Source organism: Pseudophryne corroboree, chromosome 1 (genome assembly GCF_028390025.1).
Source record: "Pseudophryne corroboree isolate aPseCor3 chromosome 1, aPseCor3.hap2, whole genome shotgun sequence".
NCBI lineage: Eukaryota > Metazoa > Chordata > Amphibia > Anura > Myobatrachidae > Pseudophryne > Pseudophryne corroboree.
The window spans coordinates 578,400,108-578,424,215 of NC_086444.1; the positions used below are offsets into that span (position 1 = coordinate 578,400,108).

The window sequence follows — 24,108 nt, forward strand, 5'->3', positions numbered from 1 at the left end:
TGAACTGCATCTATGGCAGAGCTGGTGTATGCTTCATTAGATAGCAAAGGTTTACTTCATTAGTTTAAATCATAGCTGAAGTTCCAAATCAAGCTTAAATCCAGACAAAGTATAATTAGCATCACAATTTAAAATATAAAAAGGATATAAATACAAAAAGCATAAAGAGTAATAATGGAAATATACGATAATAACAGTTTTTTAGATATACTCTACTTTTAGGATTTAGGGCATTATTTATCAAAGTTTGGCTAAAAATAAAGTAGATAGAGAATAAGTACTAACCAATCAACAACTGTATCTGAAAAATGTCTGGTAGGAGCTGATTGTTTGGTACTTTATCTCTCCCTAAGCATTGATAAATGTTGACACTTTGGTTTTGTAAAAGGAACGCACTCTAGACCCAGAAGTCTCTTAATTTGGCCCTGTATGTCAATCTTATATATAAAATTCATTGGTCTATTTGTTTGTCTGTCCAGTTATGAATTCAGATATCCCTGCACCAACTGGGATGAAACCAATATGAGGTGGCCCAGTTGGATCCTGGCCAAGTTTTAGGGGGGTTATGGTCCCAGGTGTACGCTGAGCAGAACTTTGGCCTGGGGGCATGTTCTGAGCCTTCCACTGGATGATAACTTCACAGAGTGATAACATTGGATCCCAGAAGACATACTAGGGGATTGAGGTCCTAGTCGGATCTCCTGTTAGTGTATCCTGGGTAGAACTTTGACCCAGGGAGCCTGTTTTGGGGCTTCCACTGGATAGATTTGGATGAAAAATTCACAGAGTGATAATATTGGATCACAGAAGACATATTAGGGGGTTGGGGTCTTGGCTGGACCTCCTGTTAGTGTTCACCAAGCAGAACTTTGACCCAGTGAGCCTATTCTGGGCCTACCACTGGATTGATTTGGATGAAAACTTCACAGAGTGATAACACTGGATCCAAAAACACAAACTAAAGGCTTGAGATCCTTGCCGAACCTCACATTGGTGTATGCCAGGCAGAACTTTGACCCAGGGAGCCTGTTCTGGGACTTTCACTGGAGGAATTTGGATAAAAACTTCAATGGACTGTAATAACTGACAGAAATAAGCATAATTCAATGAGCTGAAATAACTGACAGAATGGAGGTTGGAAAACAAAAAAATATTGTGTACCCAAAAGCCTTGGAATAGCAACTTTAGAAACAGAAGGAAAACTTTAAACCCATCTGCCAATGTAAACATGATTAATAAACTGAACAGAAAGGAAAGCTGGGGATTAGGGCTACTGGGTTCAAACCCCACCCCCCGACCCCCCAAAGAAAAAAAAACTGGCTAGTCACCTCATGGGTGTATTGGAAGACCTGCTAAGATGCTTTTTAATTTTAAAATGTTGACATTTACATGCAACTCATTAATAACTTAATAACTTTAAGATTTAAACCCGGTCAACGCTGGGTACCTAAAATAGTAGACTATAAAAAAAGTTATTTTGAATCTAATTTGTACATGCTCATAAAATCCAATACTGGACCAAAAGACTGAGTAGGCCATGGTCATATGCTAGAATTCTAATGCTAAAATATTACCCAACACATTTTTGAGATGTTCTATAAATTTATATTGTATTGTGCATTTAAAATACTAAATAATGAGCCACATAGACAAAAAAACAACACAGACTCAGAAGCAAGTGCCATCTTAATGTATGGGCACACTTGGCAGCTGCCATGGGCCCACAATTCTAGGGGACTTCAAGCAGGGAAGGGTTAGGCTGGGGGCCATATGCCCCCTGGGCTGGTGCCTCAGGAGATTTTGGAGGGGCATGGAGAGAATGCTGCCTGACTGCACTGAATGGGAATTACACACCATCAGAGCAGCCAGGCAGCATTATATACCTGCTTCCCTGGCTGTAGCCAGACAGTGAATGGCTGTCAGCATGCTGATTGCTGGACGTCTGAAGCTAGCCAGCAATCAGAGTGCTGACAGCGATTTACTCTATGGAAGCATGGGGAGAGACACTGCGGGGCCGCAGCGGGGGTAAGTTATGATTTTTGAAAATGTATTCCTGTGAATGGGTGGGTAGGGGCCCCAGTGCATTTCTTTGCCCAGGGCCTACAATGCTGTTAAGACAACCCTGGTCAGAAATGGGCTCCCACAACAAGATATCATGAGATGCCCTTCACAAATAAGTTTAGCACGGAATGGGAAATATCTGATTTGTATGGCCTATGTGGGTTTGCATCTTCTTCAATTAGTTAAATGTTGTTTTATCTATAGAAACCTATATACATTCATCACTTACATGTCACATATCATCTTACCAAAATATGGAATTCTGATACAGGCCAACGGGTTGTCATGCAGGCTGGGAAGCTTCTCACAGACAGGAAGAGTCTGCAGCATTAAGCCAGGCTTATAAATTCCTTTGCGTGACTGTTCCTCCATGGATAGCCATTCTTTATAGCAGTAAAGTCCTTTAACAGCAAGACAATGTTCCCTGAAAAGTAACACACTGTTAAGATAAAAAGAATACCAGAAACATAATCAAAAGCAGCATGAAGCTGGAGGGCTTTGAATATCCCTGCTTAGTATGATCTATATTCCAGTTTTTCCTACAGTTCCCAATGTAAGATACATACAATCTGATTGGGAAAACGTACAAGCATATTATTATTATTATTATTATTATTATTACAACAGTATTATTATTATTATAATTATTATTATTATCATCATTATCAATATCCTTTAAACAGGGACAAAACTAGGATTTTCGTCACCCGGGGCAAGGCAGTAATTAGGCGCCCCCCCCCCCCCCCCCCAAAAAAAAAGCACAAAAACAAAACAAACACACAAATATCAAAACAAACAAACCATGCCAGACTAAAATAATCAGAATCTAAAAAAATATATAAAAGGGGATATTATTGGACAATATTTCCCCCACAGCAGCATGTTTCACTACATGTGTCCCCATACATTGCACTATATCACTGCACTATATCATCATAACACTTCATCACTGTACTGCATCACTATACTACTGTACATCCCCTACACGCTGAACTCCATCACTACGCTGCATGCACCTATACTGTGCAGTACATACCCTATATGCTACACTGCATCACTACACTACATCCCCTTATATGCTACACCACATCAGTGCACGTCATGCCCCTATATACTGCAATATATTACTAAACTACATACCCTATATGGTACACTACATCACTGCACTACATTCCCCTATAAGCTACACCAAATCCCCCCATCTGGGAAGCAAAGCGGAGGTTGATACTGCTAACTGGGAGCACAGTGTTGATAATAAAGTCTGTCTTTAAACTCACCACAAAGATGCTGTAGTGATACTCTGTGAGAGTTGGAGGTTCTTAGTTTCCATTGTCAAGTGGATAGCTAGCAAAAATGATCCTTTGATTTCTGTAACATCGGTAACTGCACCTGTTAACAAGCAAAAGCCTGGGGCAGCGTGTCCTCTCAATGGTGTGTAGCTGGCAGCTTGTTATCGGTTGGTACTGGGCAGGCAGCTGGGATCATAGCCTGCTGAAAAACACAGCACCAACAGCTCGCTTCTATAGCTTGCAATGTGCACCGCATGCTAGTCGCAGCACTGCATGACAACGAAGAGAGTTTAAGACCATAGCCAGCATAGGAGAGATCCCAGGTACTGGATCTCAGCTGCATGGCATCAAAGCAAGCTGCTAGCAGACAGGTGGGTCAGAGACACTGCTTCGGGAGCCGTCTGCTGTCTCACTGGAGCAGCCCAGCACTACCGGTTAAAAACAAACAAAAAAAATGACCCTGCTCCTCTGTAACTCCTCGGTGCCCCCTAAAATACTGCACCCGGGGCGTATGCCCTCCAAGGCCCCCTTCCCCCAGTTGCGGCCCTGCTTTATATAGCACCAACATACTATGCAGTGCTATAAGGTGCTACTAAGCAATGGCTGCTATGTTTTGATTTCTCTTTTAAGCACTTAACATTCATTAATGGTCAGTTACAACAAAGAGGAAAGGTGTGTCATGTAGACTTGCAGTGGTCTTGCTTTTGCTTTTTGCCTTGGTGAACACACATTTAGCTTTTTTAAACTGGTGCAGAAAATTAAGTGGTGCTTATAATGCATGATTCTAGGTATGGCTAGAAATAATCATGGTGGAAAGAATTAGAGATGAGCGCCTGAAATTTTTCGGGTTTTGTGTTTTGGTTTTGGGTTCGGTTCCGCGGCCGTGTTTTGGGTTCGACCGCGTTTTGGCAAAACCTCACCGAATTTTTTTTGTCGGATTCGGGTGTGTTTTGGATTCGGGTGTTTTTTTCAAAAAACCCTAAAAAACAGCTTAAATCATAGAATTTGGGGGTAATTTTGATCCCAAAGTATTATTAACCTCAAAAAACATAATTTACACTCATTTTCAGCCTATTCTGAACACATCACACCTCACAATATTATTTTTAGTCCTAAAATTTGCACCGAGGTCGCTGTGTGAGTAAGATAAGCGACCCTAGTGGCCGACACAAACACCGGGCCCATCTAGGAGTGGCACTGCAGTGTCACGCAGGATGTCCCTTCCAAAAAACCCTCCCCAAACAGCACATGACGCAAAGAAAAAAAGAGGCGCAATGAGGTAGCTGACTGTGTGAGAAAGATAAGCGACCCTAGTGGCCGACACAAACACCGGGCCCATCTAGGAGTGGCACTGCAGTGTCACGCAGGATGTCCCTTCGAAAAAACCCTCCCCAATCAGCACATGATGCAAAGAAAAAGAAAAGAAAAAAGAGGTGCAAGATGGAATTATCCTTGGGCCCTCCCACCCACCCTTATGTTGTATAAACAAAACAGGACATGCACACTTTAACCAACCCATCATTTCAGTGACAGGGTCTGCCACACGACTGTGACTGATATGACGGGTTGGTTTGGACCCCCCCCAAAAAAGAAGCAATTAATCTCTCCTTGCACAAACTGGCTCTACAGAGGCAAGATGTCCACCTCATCTTCACCCTCCGATATATCACCGTGTACATCCCCCTCCTCACAGATTATCAATTCGTCCCCACTGGAATCCACCATCTCAGCTCCCTGTGTACTTTGTGGAGGCAATTGCTGCTGGTCAATGTCTCCGCGGAGGAATTGATTATAATTCATTTTAATGAACATCATCTTCTCCACATTTTCTGGATGTAACCTCGTACGCCGATTGCTGACAAGGTGAGCGGCGGCACTAAACACTCTTTCGGAGTACACACTTGTGGGAGGGCAACTTAGGTAGAATAAAGCCAGTTTGTGCAAGGGCCTCCAAATTGCCTCTTTTTCCTGCCAGTATAAGTACGGACTGTGTGACGTGCCTACTTGGATGCGGTCACTCATATAATCCTCCACCATTCTATCAATGTTGAGAGAATCATATGCAGTGACAGTAGACGACATGTCCGTAATCGTTGTCAGGTCCTTCAGTCCGGACCAGATGTCAGCATCAGCAGTCGCTCCAGACTGCCCTGCATCACCGCCAGCGGGTGGGCTCGGAATTCTGAGCCTTTTCCTCGCACCCCCAGTTGCGGGAGAATGTGAAGGAGGAGATGTTGACAGGTCGCGTTCCGCTTGACTTGACAATTTTGTCACCAGCAGGTCTTTCAACCCCAGCAGACCTGTGTCTGCCGGAAAGAGAGATCCAAGGTAGGCTTTAAATCTAGGATCGAGCACGGTGGCCAAAATGTAGTGCTCTGATTTCAACAGATTGACCACCCGTGAATCCTTGTTAAGCGAATTAAGGGCTGCATCCACAAGTCCCACATGCCTAGCGGAATCGCTCCGTGTTAGCTCCTTCTTCAATGCCTCCAGCTTCTTCTGCAAAAGCCTGATGAGGGGAATGACCTGACTCAGGCTGGCAGTGTCTGAACTGACTTCACGTGTGGCAAGTTCAAAGGGCATCAGAACCTTGCACAACGTTGAAATCATTCTCCACTGCACTTGAGACAGGTGCATTCCATCTCCTATATCGTGCTCAATTGTATAGGCTTGAATGGCCTTTTGCTGCTCCTCCAACCTCTGAAGCATATAGAGGGTTGAATTCCACCTCGTTACCACTTCTTGCTTCAGATGATGGCAGGGCAGGTTCAGTAGTTTTTGGTGGTGCTCCAGTCTTCTGTACGTGGTGCCTGTACGCCGAAAGTGTCCCGCAATTTTTCTGGCCACCGACAGCATCTCTTGCACGCCCCTGTCGTTTTTTAAAAAATTCTGCACCACCAAATTCAAGGTATGTGCAAAACATGGGACGTGCTGGAATTTGCCCATATTTAATGCACACACAATATTGCTGGCGTTGTCCGATGCCACAAATCCACAGGAGAGTCCAATTGGGGTAAGCCATTCCGCGATGATCTTCCTCAGTTGCCGTAAGAGGTTTTCAGCTGTGTGCGTATTCTGGAAAGCGGTGATACAAAGCGTAGCCTGCCTAGGAAAGAGTTGGCGTTTGCGAGATGCTGCTACTGGTGCCGCCGCTGCTGTTCTTGCGGCGGGAGTCCATACATCTACCCAGTGGGCTGTCACAGTCATATAGTCCTGACCCTGCCCTGCTCCACTTGTCCACATGTCCGTGGTTAAGTGGACATTGGGTACAACTGCATTTTTTAGGACACTGGTGAGTCTTTTTCTGACGTCCGTGTACATTCTCGGTATCGCCTGCCTAGAGAAGTGGAACCTAGATGGTATTTGGTAACGGGGGCACACTGCCTCAATAAATTGTCTAGTTCCCTGTGAACTAACGGCGGATACCGGACGCACGTCTAACACCAACATAGTTGTCAAGGACTCAGTTATCCGCTTTGCAGTAGGATGACTGCTGTGATATTTCATCTTCCTCGCAAAGGACTGTTGAACAGTCAATTGCTTACTGGAAGTAGTACAAGTGGGCTTACGACTTCCCCTCTGGGATGACCATCGACTCCCAGCGGCAACAACAGCAGCGCCAGCAGCAGTAGGCGTTACACGCAAGGATGCATCGGAGGAATCACAGGCAGGAGAGGACTCGTCAGACTTGCCAGTGACATGGCCTGCAGGACTATTGGCATTCCTGGGGAAGGAGGAAATTGACACTGAGGGAGTTGGTGGGGTGGTTTGCGTGAGCTTGGTTACAAGAGGAAGGGATTTACTGGTCAGTGGACTGCTTCCGCTGTCACCCAAAGTTTTTGAACTTGTCACTGACTTATTATGAATGCGCTGCAGGTGACGTATAAGGGAGGATGTTCCGAGGTGGTTAACGTCCTTACCCCTACTTATTACAGCTTGACAAAGGGAACACACGGCTTGACACCTGTTGTCCGCATTTCTGGTGAAATACCTCCACACCGAAGAGCTGATTTTTTTGGTATTTTCACCTGGCATGTCAACGGCCATATTCCTCCCACGGACAACAGGTGTCTCCCCGGGTGCCTGACTTAAACAAACCACCTCACCATCAGAATCCTCCTGGTCAATTTCCTCCCCAGCGCCAGCAACACCCATATCCTCCTCATCCTGGTGTACTTCAACACTGACATCTTCAATCTGACTATCAGGAACTGGACTGCGGGTGCTCCTTCCAGCACTTGCAGGGGGCATGCAAATAGTGGAAGGCGCATGCTCTTCACGTCCAGTGTTGGGAAGGTCAGGCATCGCAAACGACACAATTGGACTCTCCTTGTGGATTTGGGATTTCAAAGAACGCACAGTTCTTTGCGGTGCTTTTGCCAGCTTGAGTCTTTTCAGTTTTCTAGCGAGAGGCTGAGTGCTTCCATCCTCATGTGAAGCTGAACCACTAGCCATGAACATAGGCCAGGGCCTCAGCCGTTCCTTGCCACTCCGTGTGGTAAATGGCATATTGGCAAGTTTACGCTTCTCCTCCGACAATTTTATTTTAGGTTTTGGAGTCCTTTTTTTTCTGATATTTGGTGTTTTGGATTTGACATGCTCTGTACTATGACATTGGGCATCGGCCTTGGCAGACGACGTTGCTGGCATTTCATCGTCTCGGCCATGACTAGTGGCAGCAGCTTCAGCACGAGGTGGAAGTGGATCTTGATCTTTCCCTAATTTTGGAACCTCAACTTTTTTGTTCTCCATATTTTATAGGCAGAACTAAAAGGCACCTCAGGTAAACAATGGAGATGGATGGATTGGATACTAGTATACAATTATGGACGGACTGCCACGGTTAGGTGGTATAAAAAAACCACGGTTAGGTGGTATATATTATAATAATAATACAATTATGGATGGACGGACTGCCTGCCGACTGCCGACACAGAGGTAGCCACAGCCGTGAACTACCGCACTGTACACTGGTTGATAAAGAGATAGTAGTATACTCGTAACAACTAGTATGACACTATGACGACGGTATAAAGAAAGAAAAAAAAATACCACAGTTAGGTGGTATATATTATAATAATAATACAATTATGGATGGACGGACTGCCTGCCGACTGCCGACACAGAGGTAGCCACAGCCGTGAACTACCGCACTGTACACTGGTTGATAAAGAGATAGTAGTATACTCGTAACAACTAGTATGACACTATGACGACGGTATAAAGAATGAAAAAAAAACCACGGTTAGGTGGTATATATTATAATAATAATACAATTATGGATGGACGGACTGCCTGCCGAGTGCCGACACAGAGGTAGCCACAGCCGTGAACTACCGCACTGTACACTGGTTGATAAAGAGATAGTAGTATACTCGTAACAACTAGTATGACACTATGACGACGGTATAAAGAAAGAAAAAAAAATACCACGGTTAGGTGGTATATATTATAATAATAATACAATTATGGATGGACGGACTGCCTGCCGACTGCCGACACAGAGGTAGCCACAGCCGTGAACTACCGCACTGTACACTGGTTGATAAAGAGATAGTAGTATACTCGTAACAACTAGTATGACACTATGACGACGGTATAAAGAAAGAAAAAAAAATACCACAGTTAGGTGGTATATATTATAATAATAATACAATTATGGATGGACGGACTGCCTGCCGACTGCCGACACAGAGGTAGCCACAGCCGTGAACTACCGCACTGTACACTGGTTGATAAAGAGATAGTAGTATACTCGTAACAACTAGTATGACACTATGACGACGGTATAAAGAAAGAAAAAAAAATACCACAGTTAGGTGGTATATATTATAATAATAATACAATTATGGATGGACGGACTGCCTGCCGACTGCCGACACAGAGGTAGCCACAGCCGTGAACTACCGCACTGTACACTGGTTGATAAAGAGATAGTAGTATACTCGTAACAACTAGTATGACACTATGACGACGGTATAAAGAAAGAAAAAAAAATACCACAGTTAGGTGGTATATATTATAATAATAATACAATTATGGATGGACGGACTGCCTGCCGAGTGCCGACACAGAGGTAGCCACAGCCGTGAACTACCGCACTGTACACTGGTTGATAAAGAGATAGTAGTATACTCGTAACAACTAGTATGACACTATGACGACGGTATAAAGAATGAAAAAAAAACCATGGTTAGGTGGTATATATTATAATAATAATACAATTATGGATGGACGGACTGCCTGCCGACTGCCGACACAGAGGTAGCCACAGCCGTGAACTACCGCACTGTACACTGGTTGATAAAGAGATAGTAGTATACTCGTAACAACTAGTATGACACTATGACGACGGTATAAAGAATGAAAAAAAAACCACGGTTAGGTGGTATATATTATAATAATAATACAATTATGGATGGACGGACTGCCTGCCGACTGCCGACACAGAGGTAGCCACAGCCGTGAACTACCGCACTGTACACTGGTTGATAAAGAGATAGTAGTATACTCGTAACAACTAGTATGACACTATGACGGTATAAAGAATGAAAAAAAAACCACGGTTAGGTGGTATATATTATAATAATAATACAATTATGGATGGACGGACTGCCTGCCGACTGCCGACACAGAGGTAGCCACAGCCGTGAACTACCGCACTGTACACTGGTTGATAAAGAGATAGTAGTATACTCGTAACAACTAGTATGACACTATGACGACGGTATAAAGAATGAAAAAAAAACCACGGTTAGGTGGTATATATTATAATAATAATACAATTATGGATGGACGGACTGCCTGCCGACTGCCGACACAGAGGTAGCCACAGCCGTGAACTACCGCACTGTACACTGGTTGATAAAGAGATAGTAGTATACTCGTAACAACTAGTATGACACTATGACGGTATAAAGAATGAAAAAAAAACCACGGTTAGGTGGTATATATTATAATAATAATACAATTATGGATGGACGGACTGCCTGCCGACTGCCGACACAGAGGTAGCCACAGCCGTGAACTACCGCACTGTACACTGGTTGATAAAGAGATAGTAGTATACTCGTAACAACTAGTATGACACTATGACGACGGTATAAAGAAAGAAAAAAAAATACCACGGTTAGGTGGTATATATTGTAATACAATTATGGATGGACGGACTGCCTGCCGAGTTCCGACTGCCGACACAGAGGTAGCCACAGCCGTGAACTACCGCACTGTACTGTGTCTGCTGCTAATATAGACTGGTTGATAAAGAGATAGTATACAATACATACAACAATATACTACTATACTGGTGGTCAGGCACTGGTCACCACTAGTCACACTGGCAGTGGCACTCCTGCAGCAAAAGTGTGCACTGTTTAATTTTAAATTAATATAATATTATGTACTCCTGGGGGCTCCTGCTATAACAACCTGCAGTGCTCCCCAGTCTCCCCCACAATTATTATAAGCTTTGCCTTTTATACATTGATGTGCAGCACACTGGGCTGAGCTGAGTGCACACAGACTGAGTCACACTGTGTGACTGGCTGCTGCTGTGTATCGTTTTTTTTCAGGCAGAGAACGGATATAGCAGAGAACGGATATATTATATTAAAATAAATAAAAGTTAACTAACAACAACTGCACTGGTCACTGTGGTAAACTCTGTCTGACTCTGCACAATCTCTCTCTCTCTTCTAATCTAATTTCTAATGGAGAGGACGCCAGCCACGTCCTCTCCCTATCAATCTCAATGCACGTGTGAAAATGGCGGCGACGCGCGGCTCCTTATATAGAATCCGAGTCTCGCGAGAATCCGACAGCGTCATGATGACGTTCGGGCGCGCTCGGGTTAACCGAGCAAGGCGGGAGGATCCGAGTCTGCTCGGACCCGTAAAAAAAACATGAAGTTCGTGCGGGTTCGGTTTCAGAGAAACCGAACCCGCTCATCTCTAGAAAGAATGAGAATGGCACTTCCCAGTGCACGGCAGAACCTACTTTAGTAACACTCCTTTCATTCATTTCAACTTTTCTCCTAAAATACTAAACTTTGTGTCATTTTTTTTTTCATTGCATTGTTTGAATTGTGCCTAGAAAGATACCTCCCAGCATAAACATAGTTCAATATTAAATGTATAGGAAAACTTGGTTACTGGGACCTCCTGAGTAAAGGGTTGGGTATGTTATCCCAGCGATCAAGATGCCGGCGGTCACATGACATACAGTGGCATCCCAACACTGACAATCCTGATACCAGTATTCTAGTATCCGTAACTATTCTACCCCCTTCCATTCCCTACCCTAACCATCCTGGGGTGGCGGCTATGGATAACCCTTCAGTGTGTCAGCTACGGATAACCCTCGGGGGTCGCAGCTATGGTTATCCACCCCTTAGTGCCTAACCCTCCTCGCCGGGGCCACAACCCGTACCCCGATACTCAATTCGTGCCCTGCTCTTCCGGAAATGCACTTCTGTATACTCTTTCTTCATGTTTTAATTCCATTTAAATAAATTGGTCCATAAAGCAAATCTAGTTTTTGCATGTGTGGGCATAATTAACCTGTACTCAGCAAAGGACACCACAAGCTACCCCCGTCTCCCAATAGAAGGTTCAAATTTTGTACCCCTGCAAGTTGGAAAATGAATGCCTTTTGCTTACTTATAAATATTGTTTCATTCGCACAAAAATAGATACTTGCCACTTGCATTGTACCCTTGTACTGGGTATACACTATGCCGAATGATTCAGCAACTGTCAGATTGGCCAACAGACCAGCTGACTTGGTAAGAACAGATGTGTCCTCCTACATTCTTGCTGCAGTCACTTTAAACAGCCCTTCTAGTCATGCCATGCTGTGGCGTGACTCGGTAGCACTGAGCGCCTTTATTTGCAACTTTTTAACATTTACATGCATCTAAGTCTAAATACAACAAAGACCAAGTTGCGCTCAACAATCGAAAGTTAAAAACATTTATTTTATAAGATTATAATGTTAACAACAATTTTCCCGGGAGTGTAGTAAAACAATTAATTATGACATGAAATCTGCTAAATGCAATACCCCTATGCCTAAATAAATGATTATTGGGGACTTTCTATTAGAAAATGCCCAATAATATATAATGCATAACCCCAAAGGTGTCGTTTGAAATAAGGTTACAACAATAATATAAGACTGTAAGAATAGACTGAAGGTCTCTGTATACAGGAGAATGTGACTCACTTGATACGTGAAAAAGTCCCAAACAGTCCTAAATCCGTAATAAACGTGTTAGTTCCAATGGTCCTAGAGTGGTTGGGACCTTTAATATGTTAATGTAACAATGATGGTGAGCAGAAGAACCTTAGGTTTAGACCCAGGCCGCAGTGAGGATAGTAGCAAAGAGAGCCCGGAGTGGTCTTGATATAGTCAGCCGCTGAACCCCTGCACGGGGAGGGGAGAGCAAGGTCCACACTAGCCGCCGGGCTGAGATGGAGTGCAGCCGTGCACAAGGCTGGCGGATGGCTGTGGTGCCCAGGCGGCGGGATGTTACCTGTGCGGCCTAATGCAAATGACCTCTCACCAGGAGCGGTGTGACAAGTCTCCCACAGGCAGCTCAGGTGGAGTCTCTCTGCAAATCACCTGTGTAGAGGCGAGATGATGATGGAGCCACAGTGGTGTTGCGCTGGCTGTGTGCTGGAACCAGCCGCGCTGTGGACAGCAGTGTGGTCACTGCGCTTCCGCACTAGGCTCCGGCTGAACCTCACTGGTATGCACCACCGGCGGGATGGAAAGGCACCGGAGCCCCGGTGCCTGGGCATGAGCTGGGCGGTTAACAGCCGCAGTGACAGCAGACGTGGTGCGGCTGATCTCCTGTGTTGGCTCCGACTGAGCCTGCTTCAAATAATAGACAGGGGTGAGCAGGAGTGTTGAGGGAGAATGCACCTGTATCCTTTTTGATGCATCTAAGTCTCATTGCTATGTTAATAAGATACACAAGCAGCTTATGCTGATTAAAATGTGCCGTGCCTATGTTCTGTGTGTGACTGCGGCTGACCCTGCACATGAAATGCTACATTACAGTGTTCTCCTGGAAATCACTGTAACATATCATTTTGTATGCATATACAGCCACAGTTGCACACAAATGATCAGGGGCGGATTGGTGTGCCGGGACGCAGGACCAGATTCCGTTTGGCCGGTCCGGCGTCCCCTCATTGGCTGCCCGCACCCCCTATGCAGGCCGCCGCTGCCAGCCGCGATCACGGCAGTCGGGCAGCATTAAGTAAAGCTTCTGCGCATGCGCAGAAGCCCAGTAAAGCATTTAAAAATGCGCAGCTGCTCCGACGGCGGACATTTTTTAAATGCTTCAGAGAGCTTGTGTGCGCATGCGCAGAAGTTTCACTAAACGATGCCCGGCTGCCGTGATCACAGCTGATGGCCTACTTAGGGGGTGATGATAGCAGCGGCGGCGGCCTGCTTAGGGGGTGACGATTGCGGTTGCGGCTGGTGGTTGGCGGCTGGCGGCAGCCTGCATAGGGGGTAACGGCCAGCCAATGAGGGCTGTATTTTATGGGTGTGGTATGGTATGCCGGCGGCCGGGCTCCCGGCGACCAGCATACTGGCGCCGGGATCCCGACCGCCGGCATACCAACAGCGTGGCAAGCGCAAATGAGCCCCTTGCGGGCTCGCTGCGCTCGACACGCTGCGGGTACGGTGGCGCGCCGCGCTATTTATTCTCCCTCCAGGGGGGTCGTGGACCCCCAAGAGGGAGAAAAAGTGTCGGTATGCCGGCAGCCGGCAAACTGAAGACCACCCGTATTTTATATATGATTTAGGATTAACTATAAAGCTATGTTTGCTGCAGAGTGATGGCCAGCTGAGGGGCAACATTACTGACAGCTCCGCCTACCGCCAGCGGCATCACGTGTTCCGCCTCCCCTTCAGCCCCTCCATCACACTGTTCAAAGGAGCGGCTGCTGATAAAACTTGGACGCAGCAACCAGCTAATTCTGACTGCGTCACACACCAGTTGTGTGACAGTCAGTAAGTACTGTCTACTCTACTACATTTAATAATTATATAGTGTGCCTGCCTGCTGCATCATATATATTTTATATATTAGCATAACATGCTCTACCTGGTGTATAACGTGCTCTGCCTGGTGCAATGTGTATAATGTGCTTTACCTGGTGCAATGTGTATAATGTGCTTTACCTGGTGCAGTGTGTATAATGTGCTTTACCTGGTGCAATGTGTATAACGTGCTCTGCCTGGTGCAATATGTATAACGTGCTTTACCTGGTGCAATGTGTATAACGTGCTTCACCTGGTGCAATGTGTATAACGTGCTCTGCCTGGTGCAATATGTATAACGTGCTTTACCTGGTGCAATATGTATAACGTGCTTTACCTGGTGCAGTGTGTATAACGTGCTCTACCTGGTGCAGTGTGTATAATGTGCTCTGCCTGGTGCAGTGTGTATAATGTGCTCTGCCTGGCGCAAAGTGTATAATGTGCTTAACCTGGTGCAATATGTATAATGTGCTCTACCTGGCGCAAAGTGTATAATGTGCTTAACCTGGTGCAATATGTATAACATGCTCTACCTGGCGCAAAGTGTATAATGTGCTTTGCCTGGTGCAATGTGTATAATGTGCTCTGCCTGGCGCAAAGTGTATACCGTGCTCTACCTGGCGCAAAGTGTACAATGTGCTCTATCTGGCGCAATATGTATAACATACTCTACCTGGCGCAGTGTGTATAGGAGGTTCTACCTGGTGCAATGTGTATAAGCGGCACTACTGTGTGGTGTAATGTGAATTGGCACTGTTATGTGGCCACGCCCCTTCCACATGAAGCCACGCCCCTAAAATGATTATTCCGTGTAGTCAGGCCTTCTGAGCAGTAACCCTGCCTACTTGACAGACTCCACCCCCTCAACAGACCCCACCCCTATTAGGGCTGTTTCCATAAATTTCCCGGGTTAGTTTTTTATCCCAATCCGCCTCTGCAGATTATAGGCATACCGAATATCATTTTAATCAACAGAGTCTGCTTGTGCATCCTAGTCACATAGTGATGAGAATAAGATCATTTTTGGCAAAAAGAGACACCCAACATTAGCAGAGCTGCCCGGGATCTTCCGGGTCACTCACGCCAGACATGTCCTGCTGCATGGCGTATTGAGGCAAGATGTATGAGGATAAATCTATATACACACCTACCAATTTGCCACTTTATATGACAGACCAGATATAACAGCTGGTTGGGCATTTAGATTTGCCTGCCCTGTTGTGGCATCAGTATCAGTGTTGGTGGACCCTGTTGTCAGCATATGGAAAGGTCGGCTGTACACTCAGGTGGAAATATATCACCATTGGCTGTGCTGCAAGGCCATCCTGATGTGTCTGGGAATTACACAAGCATATCTTTCTAGTGTGTACCCAGTTTTACTGTCATAATTGGAAAAACCATGTGAAACTTAATGATCATCAACTGTTTGCGTCAATGATTACAAGTGAAAGGAACAAATATTAATGAATTAGTAAAGGTGCCCAGCAAATGCTGAATCACCCTGGTCCTCTCCTCCACACTGACCTGTCCCCTCTCATTCTGTCCCCATTGAATACTAACCCCCAAAATACATACTGTACATCTCCATATAGGCAACATATGTGTCTAGTTTGTAATGTTATTATTAGCTACAGGTATTTATATAGAAACATAGAATTTTACAGCAGATAAGAACCACTTGGTCCATCTTTAGGTAATCTCAGCCCTATTTGATATTTAGTTCTTTGTAAGAATATTCACATGCCTGTCCCAAGCAGGCTTAAATTGCTCTACTGTCTCTACCAATGACCTATACAGTGGCATTATTACTTCTTTCTTCCTGCTACTGATTACTCTCCCTATGCAACCAAGCATCTAACGAGCCTTCCTCATTGATTTCCTACCTTAAAATAGTAACTCCTAAATCTCTTTCCTCCTCAGTAGTTTCCATTATAGTACCCTACTCAGTAGTTTCCATTATAGTACCCTTGATATTACATTTATCCTTTGAGTTTTTGAGATCCATGTGCATGATTTTGCATTTTTTAGCATTAAACTTTAGTTGCCATGTCCTTGGCCATTTCCTAAGTCTACCTAGCTCATCAATCATTTGTTTTGCCCCTCCCGGTGTGTCACCCCTGTTGCATATCTTTGTGTCATCTGCAAAAGTCATACCACTTGCAATGTCACCAACAAAGATATTAAAGAACACTGGTACATGTACAGATCTCTGAGGTACTCCACTGGTAACATTTCCCTCCATAGAATGCACTCCATTTACTACAACTGTCTGTTTCCTATCTTGCAACCAGGTTCTTATTCATTCAACTCTTTTATAATCCAATCCAGACCTTTCTGTTTATTTAGCAGTCTGCAATGTGGGACAGTGCCAAATGCCTTACTTTATCTACTGACTGCCATTTTCTCCTCAGCTTCAGCCTTTGCACGCCTGATCACCTTCTAAAGGGGGGTACACACGGAGAGATCCGTGCTTAAAATCTAAGCAATCTTGCTAGATTGCTTAGATTTTAAGCATGGATCTGCCGTGTGTATGCCCCCCAGCGATAGCGATTCGCAGCCCAGCGCATCGCTATCGCTGGTGCTAGATTGAGCCTGCATGCAGGCTCAATCTAGCGGGTCGCTCACTTCACCGTTGTGTGAAGTGAGCGCCCCCCCGTCGGCTTTCCCCCTCGCTCAGCACATCGCGCTGTGCTGAGCGGGGAGAGAGATGTGTGCTGAGCGGTCTGTGTTAAGATCGCTCAGCACACATCTCTCCCGTGAGTACCCCCCTTTAGTCTCCTTCCATCTGGCAATATACACCTCTTTGTTGTTATTATTTTGAGTCTGTTTATATTTTCTAAAGGCTATCTTTTTTGCTTTCACCCTAGTTGATACCTCTTTTGTGAACTGCACATGCTTCCTTTTCCGGGTGCTTTTCTTAACCATTTTGATACAAAGGTCCGTTGCCTTTAGTATTACACTTTTTAGTTTTTCCCACCTCTCCTGCACTCCTTTCAAGTTCCCCCAATTCGCCAATGAATCACTTAAACATCTCCCCATTTTTGCAAGTCAGCATTCCAAAAAGCCAAGACCTTTGTATTTGTGTGACAGGAGTTGGACCCTGTCTTTATACTAAACCAGGGCTGGTTCTAGCCCTTTTGGCACCCCGGGCGGAAAATAGGGGTGTGGATTCATACAGGGGGCGTGGTCAGTTACGCCCCCTGTTGAGTTGTGCCCCCATCTGTGCCCCCTGTAAGAGTAGCGCCGCTTACACACACAAAAAAAATTAATACTTACTATCCCCGCTCCTGATTCCCGACCGCTGCAGACCTCCACCGGCGCCGCTCCTCTCCTCGGATCTATGGGACAGATAGACACTAGAGGTCAATTATGACCCCTAGCGTCTGTGTCAGTCCCACAATGCTGTGCGGTGCGTGATGACATCATCGTGCATCGCACAGCAAAGGTCCTCTCCACGAAGGGAAACTAGGGTAGCAACTAGTTCCCTTCACAGTGGGGGACCAGCGGGGGACACAGCAGACACAGCGGGGGGCACAGTAGCACAGTAGTGGATCTTGCCATGGTGCGGCACCCTCTGGAAGGCGCCGGCACCCTCTGGAAGGTGGCACCCCGGGCAAAGGTCCTGCTTGCCCATGGCAAGATCCGCTACTGTACTAAACCATACTGCTTGATGATCACTGGATCCTAGGTTCTCACCCACATAGATGTCTGATATCCTGTCACCATTTGTGAGTATTACATTTAATAATGACCCTCACCAATTGCAATTGTAAGGAATTTAGAAATGTGCCACTTGCAGTGGAATTTGCAAAAGATCCCTCCCAGTTTACATCAGGTAGATTAAAATCTCCCATGATTATGACCTCACCCTTTAAAGCAATGTTAGTGATATCCAGCAATAGGTTCCTGTCCAAATCCTGCCCCTGGCCTAGTGGTCTATAGATCACCTCAGTGTGAATAGTATCCTTCTCACCCATTTCTATGGTCATCCAAAGGGCCTCAGATTTTTCTTTAATATTTTGTATTAAAGTAGCATTTCTGCTTTTTTTCACACATAATGCTACCTCTCCTCCAATTCTTTCCATTCTGTCCTTCCTAAACAAATTGTATCCTGGTAATTAACTCTGGAATTTTGTCCCATAAGCTCCTAGCACGTCTTGCATACATAGCTTTAAGAATTTAGTTTATGCATCTCTTATTCCTAGCCATGTTCAGACAGTACAAAAAAATTATTTCAAGTCTAAAGTTGAAATTACCTGTTCGGTGATGTTGTTCAATGTTTGGTTAATGTTTTTTTTTTTTTACTGTTCAGAAATCACCTGACTGTACCCTGCCATATTAGACGGCCCTTTATACCCTGCCTTTACAGTTGTAGGAGGTCATACGTGTCAGATGCATGCAGGCCTGCAGTTGTGCACTGGCTTTCAGAGCAAGCACAGAGCAACATCATACAAAGTGGCATAGCACTCACTCTGCATCAGCCGCTTTGTCTCATTGGGATTTTTGCGCAGACTGTCAGTGGCGCCAAGAGGGGGCACCCTCCTCTTTAAGTTTGCTCCTGTGCAACCCCCTGTGCAGCATGAACCAACGCCTTTTAAATATAGTTTTTTTCTAAGGGGCCTGGGCATGCCTCCCCAGATTACCCCCCCCCCCCCCCCCCCGCCCCAGAAAAGCACCTGGATCCAGCCAAGCTTTCTACTGTCCTAACAGTTTAATACAAATACAATTTAGGAACATCCTGAGAAATTACATAGTAGTTCTGAGGAGTGTCATCACATCAAGGATTACGTTATTTAGAAAATGTAATGGAATACCATCTCAAATCAACTGCTGTAGACAGTGCAAACAACTGTCACTGCTGCTGCCCTCTCTGTTCCCTGTTTTTCATGTTTGGTGACAGCAGCTACCACTAAATATAATGGGAAACAACCAACATTGTTCTGCATCCAGCAATGAGAATGAAAAAAAAAAAAAAAAACAGCCAGCCAGGCACACAGTACTCCATACTTTCAGATAGCTACAAAAGTACCTCTGCAGCACACAAGAAAAGCCTTTTCTAGAACCAGGAGCACAAGGAGGTACAGTTGGTATAAATAGTGAAGGACAGTTATAAGTGACATCAGCTGACTTTTAAGATTTCTACAGCGACTGGTTCATGTTTCATGTTTCTGCTTCCGCTGTCTCTCCTCATTCCAGCTGTGATGTACCACCGGTAGTTGCACATCATGGCCAGTAGCCAATGACTGATTTATTATTGTTGGCTGATAATGTTCCTGACAGTGGCCACACACATTTTCTTGACCAGCAGCTACAATTGTTATTCCACTACGTTGTGTACAGTGTTCCTCACATTTCTAACACTGTAAGATCATTGGGCATGGCCATCTTTACATTCTGTTTCATGTATTTTGTAGTAAATTGATAGCTAATATCTGAATTCTTCAATGATTGTGTGAATACTATATATGTACTATATGATTTTGTGTGCGTATTTTAAAAATAATGTCCTTGCTATAGACATTTATTTGTAAGAATATTTATATCTATTATATTATAGCAGATGTTTTTGTTTAAATACATTTTTATAGTGAAAGTGTTTTTTGCTATTAAACAAATCATAAAAATGGTTCTTGTGGGTGTAAGTACGGTATACTGTACTTAATGTAGAGATGGCTACATCTTGTAATGTGTGCACCTCAGCATATGTGCTGGTTACACCTTTAACAGAATTATTTAACCAGTATCTAAGTACAGGTGCCATTCCAGAGGACTGGAAAAGAGCAAATGTAGTTCCGCTGCACAAGAGTGGAAGCAGGGAAGAAGCAGGCAACTACAGACCAGAAACAATAAACAATATACGATGGGCGCTAAATTTGTTGTATTGTCAAATTAAAATATTAAATGGCTGCTCACACAAGGAGGATCTGGATGTCCTCCTGAATAAGGAGACACTGCACCTAAAGAATGTAGTTACACGTGTGAGCGCACATATAGTTAAAATATAGTTAATTAGGCTGCTGGTTTAATAATAAAAAATATTTTTATTTCTTAAAAACAGACTAAATAAACATTAACAAAATTAAAAGAACATCACAATGGAAATCACAGAGTGAAATTAAGCATATATCCCCGCTATGGCCAATTGGACTTTATGTAATTAGTATTTTGCATGCATACCAATAGATTTGATGATTAGTTAGAACAAGACATGGTCCTTAGGTGCAGTCTTAATCATTTAAAGCTGTTTTAATCCCTCCAGGGGATTTTTGTTAGTAGTGTTAGTATTTAGTTGATTGAGCAGAAGATCCAAAAACGTCCCTTAATACATATTGATGGCACAGTCCATTCATGTGTAACAGCTTTCCTCAAATGATATTATATGGTGCCAGCTTATATTGGTTAAAAGTGTGATGCTGATAGATTTTGTAATCAGTTAGTCCCCCGTCGTGACACTCATATGGGCCATGCTTACCCTCCCACTCACCGGCGGTTCTCGTGTCTGCGGCTGGGCTAAATCACACTGGAGGCATGTAGCTTTGTCCAGCTGAGCGGTGGCACGCTCAAAGCGTGTAGTATGGCAGGGAGCGCTCTGCTGCGTACTGCGGCTTCCGGGTTAGGCGGGGCTTCCGATGCGCTCCACCTGCGTTCCACCTGACGTCTTTGAGTCACCTGACGCGTTTCTCCGCTTTTGTGGGTGGCGGTTTCTTCAGAGGTTTGAGAATCTCAAAGCACAGTCTCTATTTATCCCCGTTGGGGATTTCTCATTGGTCACAGAATTATTGATCGTTACTAATGACGTCTGTATCGTCCTTCTCAGGGATACCCTGATTAAGCCAGCTGTTTCTAATCATTTATACCATTTATATGCATAAATCATATGAATAATATTAAAAAATACATACATATTTTACAACTACAGACCAGTAAGCCTTACATCAGTAGTGGGGAAAGTAATGGAAAAACTATTAAAAGAAAGAGTTGTGGAATATCTTAAATCAAACAACTTACAGGATCCAAAACAGCATGGATTCACTCTTGGGAGATCATGCCAAACAAATCTTATTGACTTTTTTTGACTCTGTGACGAAAATAATAGATCAAGGGGGAGCTGTAGATGTAGCATATTTAGACTTTAGTAAGGCATTTGACACTGTCCCACATCACAGACTGCTAAATAAACTTGAAAGCGTGGGGGTGGATTATAAAATAGTTAAATGGATAACAACCTGGTTGCAGGATAGGAAACAGACAGTCGTAGTTAATGGAGTGCAATCTATGGAGGGAAATGTTACCAGTGGAGTACCCCAGGGATCTGTACTTGGTCCAGTTCTCTTTAATATCTTTGTTGGTGACATTGCAAATGGTATTGAAGGGAAGGTATGCCTTTTTGCAGATGATACAAAGATATGCAACAGAGTAGACACACCGGGAGGGGTAAAACAAATGATTGATGACCTAGGTAGGCTTGAGAAATGGTCAAGAACGTGGCAACTACAGTTTAATGCTAAAAAATGCAAAATCATGCACTTGGGTCTCAAAAACCCAAAGGCTAAATATAGTATCAAGGGTACTGTATTGGAAACTACTGAGGAGGAAAGGGATTTAGGAGTCGCTATCTCAAGTGACTTGAAGGCAGGAAAGCAATGCAACAATGCAATGAGAAAGGCAAGTCAGATGCTTGGTTGCATAGGGAGAGGAATCAGTAGCAGGAAAAAAGAAGTGATAATGCCACTGTATAGGTCATTGGTGCGGCCCCATCTGGAATACTGTGTCCAGTTCTGGAGACCATATCTCCAGAAAGATATAAATACATTAGAGAGTGTACAAAGAAGGGCAACTAAAATGGTGCATGGCCTACATCACAAAACTTACCCGGAAAGGATAAAAGATCTTAACATGTTGTTAGGGTCTCCTGCCCTGTGCTGCCACGTCGTCATGGCAACCGGGAGACAAGTGCTAGTGGAGTAACCTGAGCGCAGCTGATACTCCGGTTCAGGTTTTTTGCTGTGCAGTGGTTACAGGCAGGGGATCCGGTGCTGGTTTTTGTGCTCACAGTCTGTGAGGTCTGAGGGGGGCGTGGACAGCACCTGCTTTATAAGGCCTCTTCTCAGGTTAAGCAGATGCTGCTGAATCTTTGTTGGTTAGTCAGTTCCTGAAAGTTAGCCAGTACTGTGTAGCTTTGTATTTGTTGTTGCTTACTGCAAATAGGCCTGGGGATTTGGTACTACACTCTGCCAATCCAGACCTAGCAGTAAGACTGGAGTCAGTCGTTTAGCCTGCTGAGGTTCTTTTGATATTCTGTGAACCCAGCAGGTTTGTGGCTGTGCTTTCAGACCTGCCTGCTTAATCCTCTCTCACTGTGCAGGGTGTCCATGTGTCAGTTTAGTGGCAGTAAGCTGTACCTGGGCCCTGCAAGTGAGAATTAGGATTGTGGAGACTCTCCTTGTGTCTATTATTCCATCTCTGACCAAGGAGTTTACTGCCACACCCGTTGGTAACCCTTTAGGGTTTTGCTGTTGCCCTTAGCAACAGCATTTCGGGTTCTCTACGTATTAAAACACAACATCTTGCTTTTTCCATCTGAGCATTTCTAATACTAGGGAGACACCCAGTTTCTTAGCCTCTGGGCTTCTCTGTTCACTCTGTGTTGGTTTTGTTACCCTATCACCTTCTGTGTACGTTATGTCATATTTCCCAGTCTGTCTGTGAGTTCATTTGTTTTGCATCCCTCTCTGTTCAGACACCAGTACATTCCTGCAGGCACTGGTGTGCATAACAGTTCAAACACCAGTACATTCCTACAGGCACTGGTGTGCATAACATATTCAGCAGCCCAATACTCCTGTTGAAATTTTGTGGGAATATGGAGCATACCCCTCAAAATACGTTGCAACAGGTGGTCGATCAGGTGCAGGTCCTGACTCGTCAATTTAATGATTTGTCCATTAAAATGCACACCTCCCAGGCCGCTGGTGGAGCTCCCGCAGCAGCAGCACCTTCAGGGGTTAAGGAGCCGAAAGTAAATCTTCCGGATCGTTTTTCTGGAGATCGCTCGCAGTTCTTTTGTTTCAAGGAGAGCTGCAAGTTATATTTCCAGCTTAGGCCTCAGTCTTCTGGGTCAGAGATTCAGCGGGTGGGCATAGTGATTTCCTTGCTACAAGGAGACCCACAGGTCTGGGCATATGGGTTGCAGCCTGACTGTCCGTCGCTTAAAAGTGTTGATGCTTTTTTTACGGCACTGGGCATGTTGTATGATGACCCTGACAAGACGGCCTCAGCCGAGGCTCAGATTTCGATCCTTAAGCAAGGGCGAAGGCCAGTTGAGGTTTACTGTACGGAGTTTCGGAGGTTGGCCCATGATACCCAGTGGAATGACCCAGCCCTGAGACACCAGTACCGAAGAGGTCTTTCTAACCAGATAAAAGACCAACTGGTACAATATCCCTTGCCTGATAGCTTGGATCAGCTCATGCAGTTATCCATCTGGGTGGATAGACGGCTGAGAGAGCGTAGGCTTGAAAGGGAGACCGAGGTTTCCTTCTTTCCCAAGGGAACCTCAGACTCTGAGGAATTTTCCGAGGAGCCTATGCAGGTTGGGGCTACCCGCCTCTCCTCGCGTGAGAAGACGCGGAGGAGACAGCAGGGGTTGTGTTTGTACTGTGGGAATAAGGGTCATGTGGTAGTATCATGCCCAGAAAAGCCG

The 24,108-nt window shown here is 44.7% G+C and overlaps 1 protein-coding gene across 2 annotated transcripts in view; it reads right to left on the reverse strand.

The window, feature by feature from the left end:
* Positions 1-24,108, reverse strand: part of MUSK (muscle associated receptor tyrosine kinase) — a 408,957-nt gene that overhangs the window by 72,097 nt on the left and 312,752 nt on the right. For both annotated transcript variants that reach the window (XM_063914218.1, XM_063914217.1), the window contains one exon: positions 2,310-2,485. In XM_063914218.1, coding sequence (XP_063770288.1) covers positions 2,310-2,485 — 176 coding nt within the window. The remainder of the gene's footprint in view (positions 1-2,309; positions 2,486-24,108) is intronic.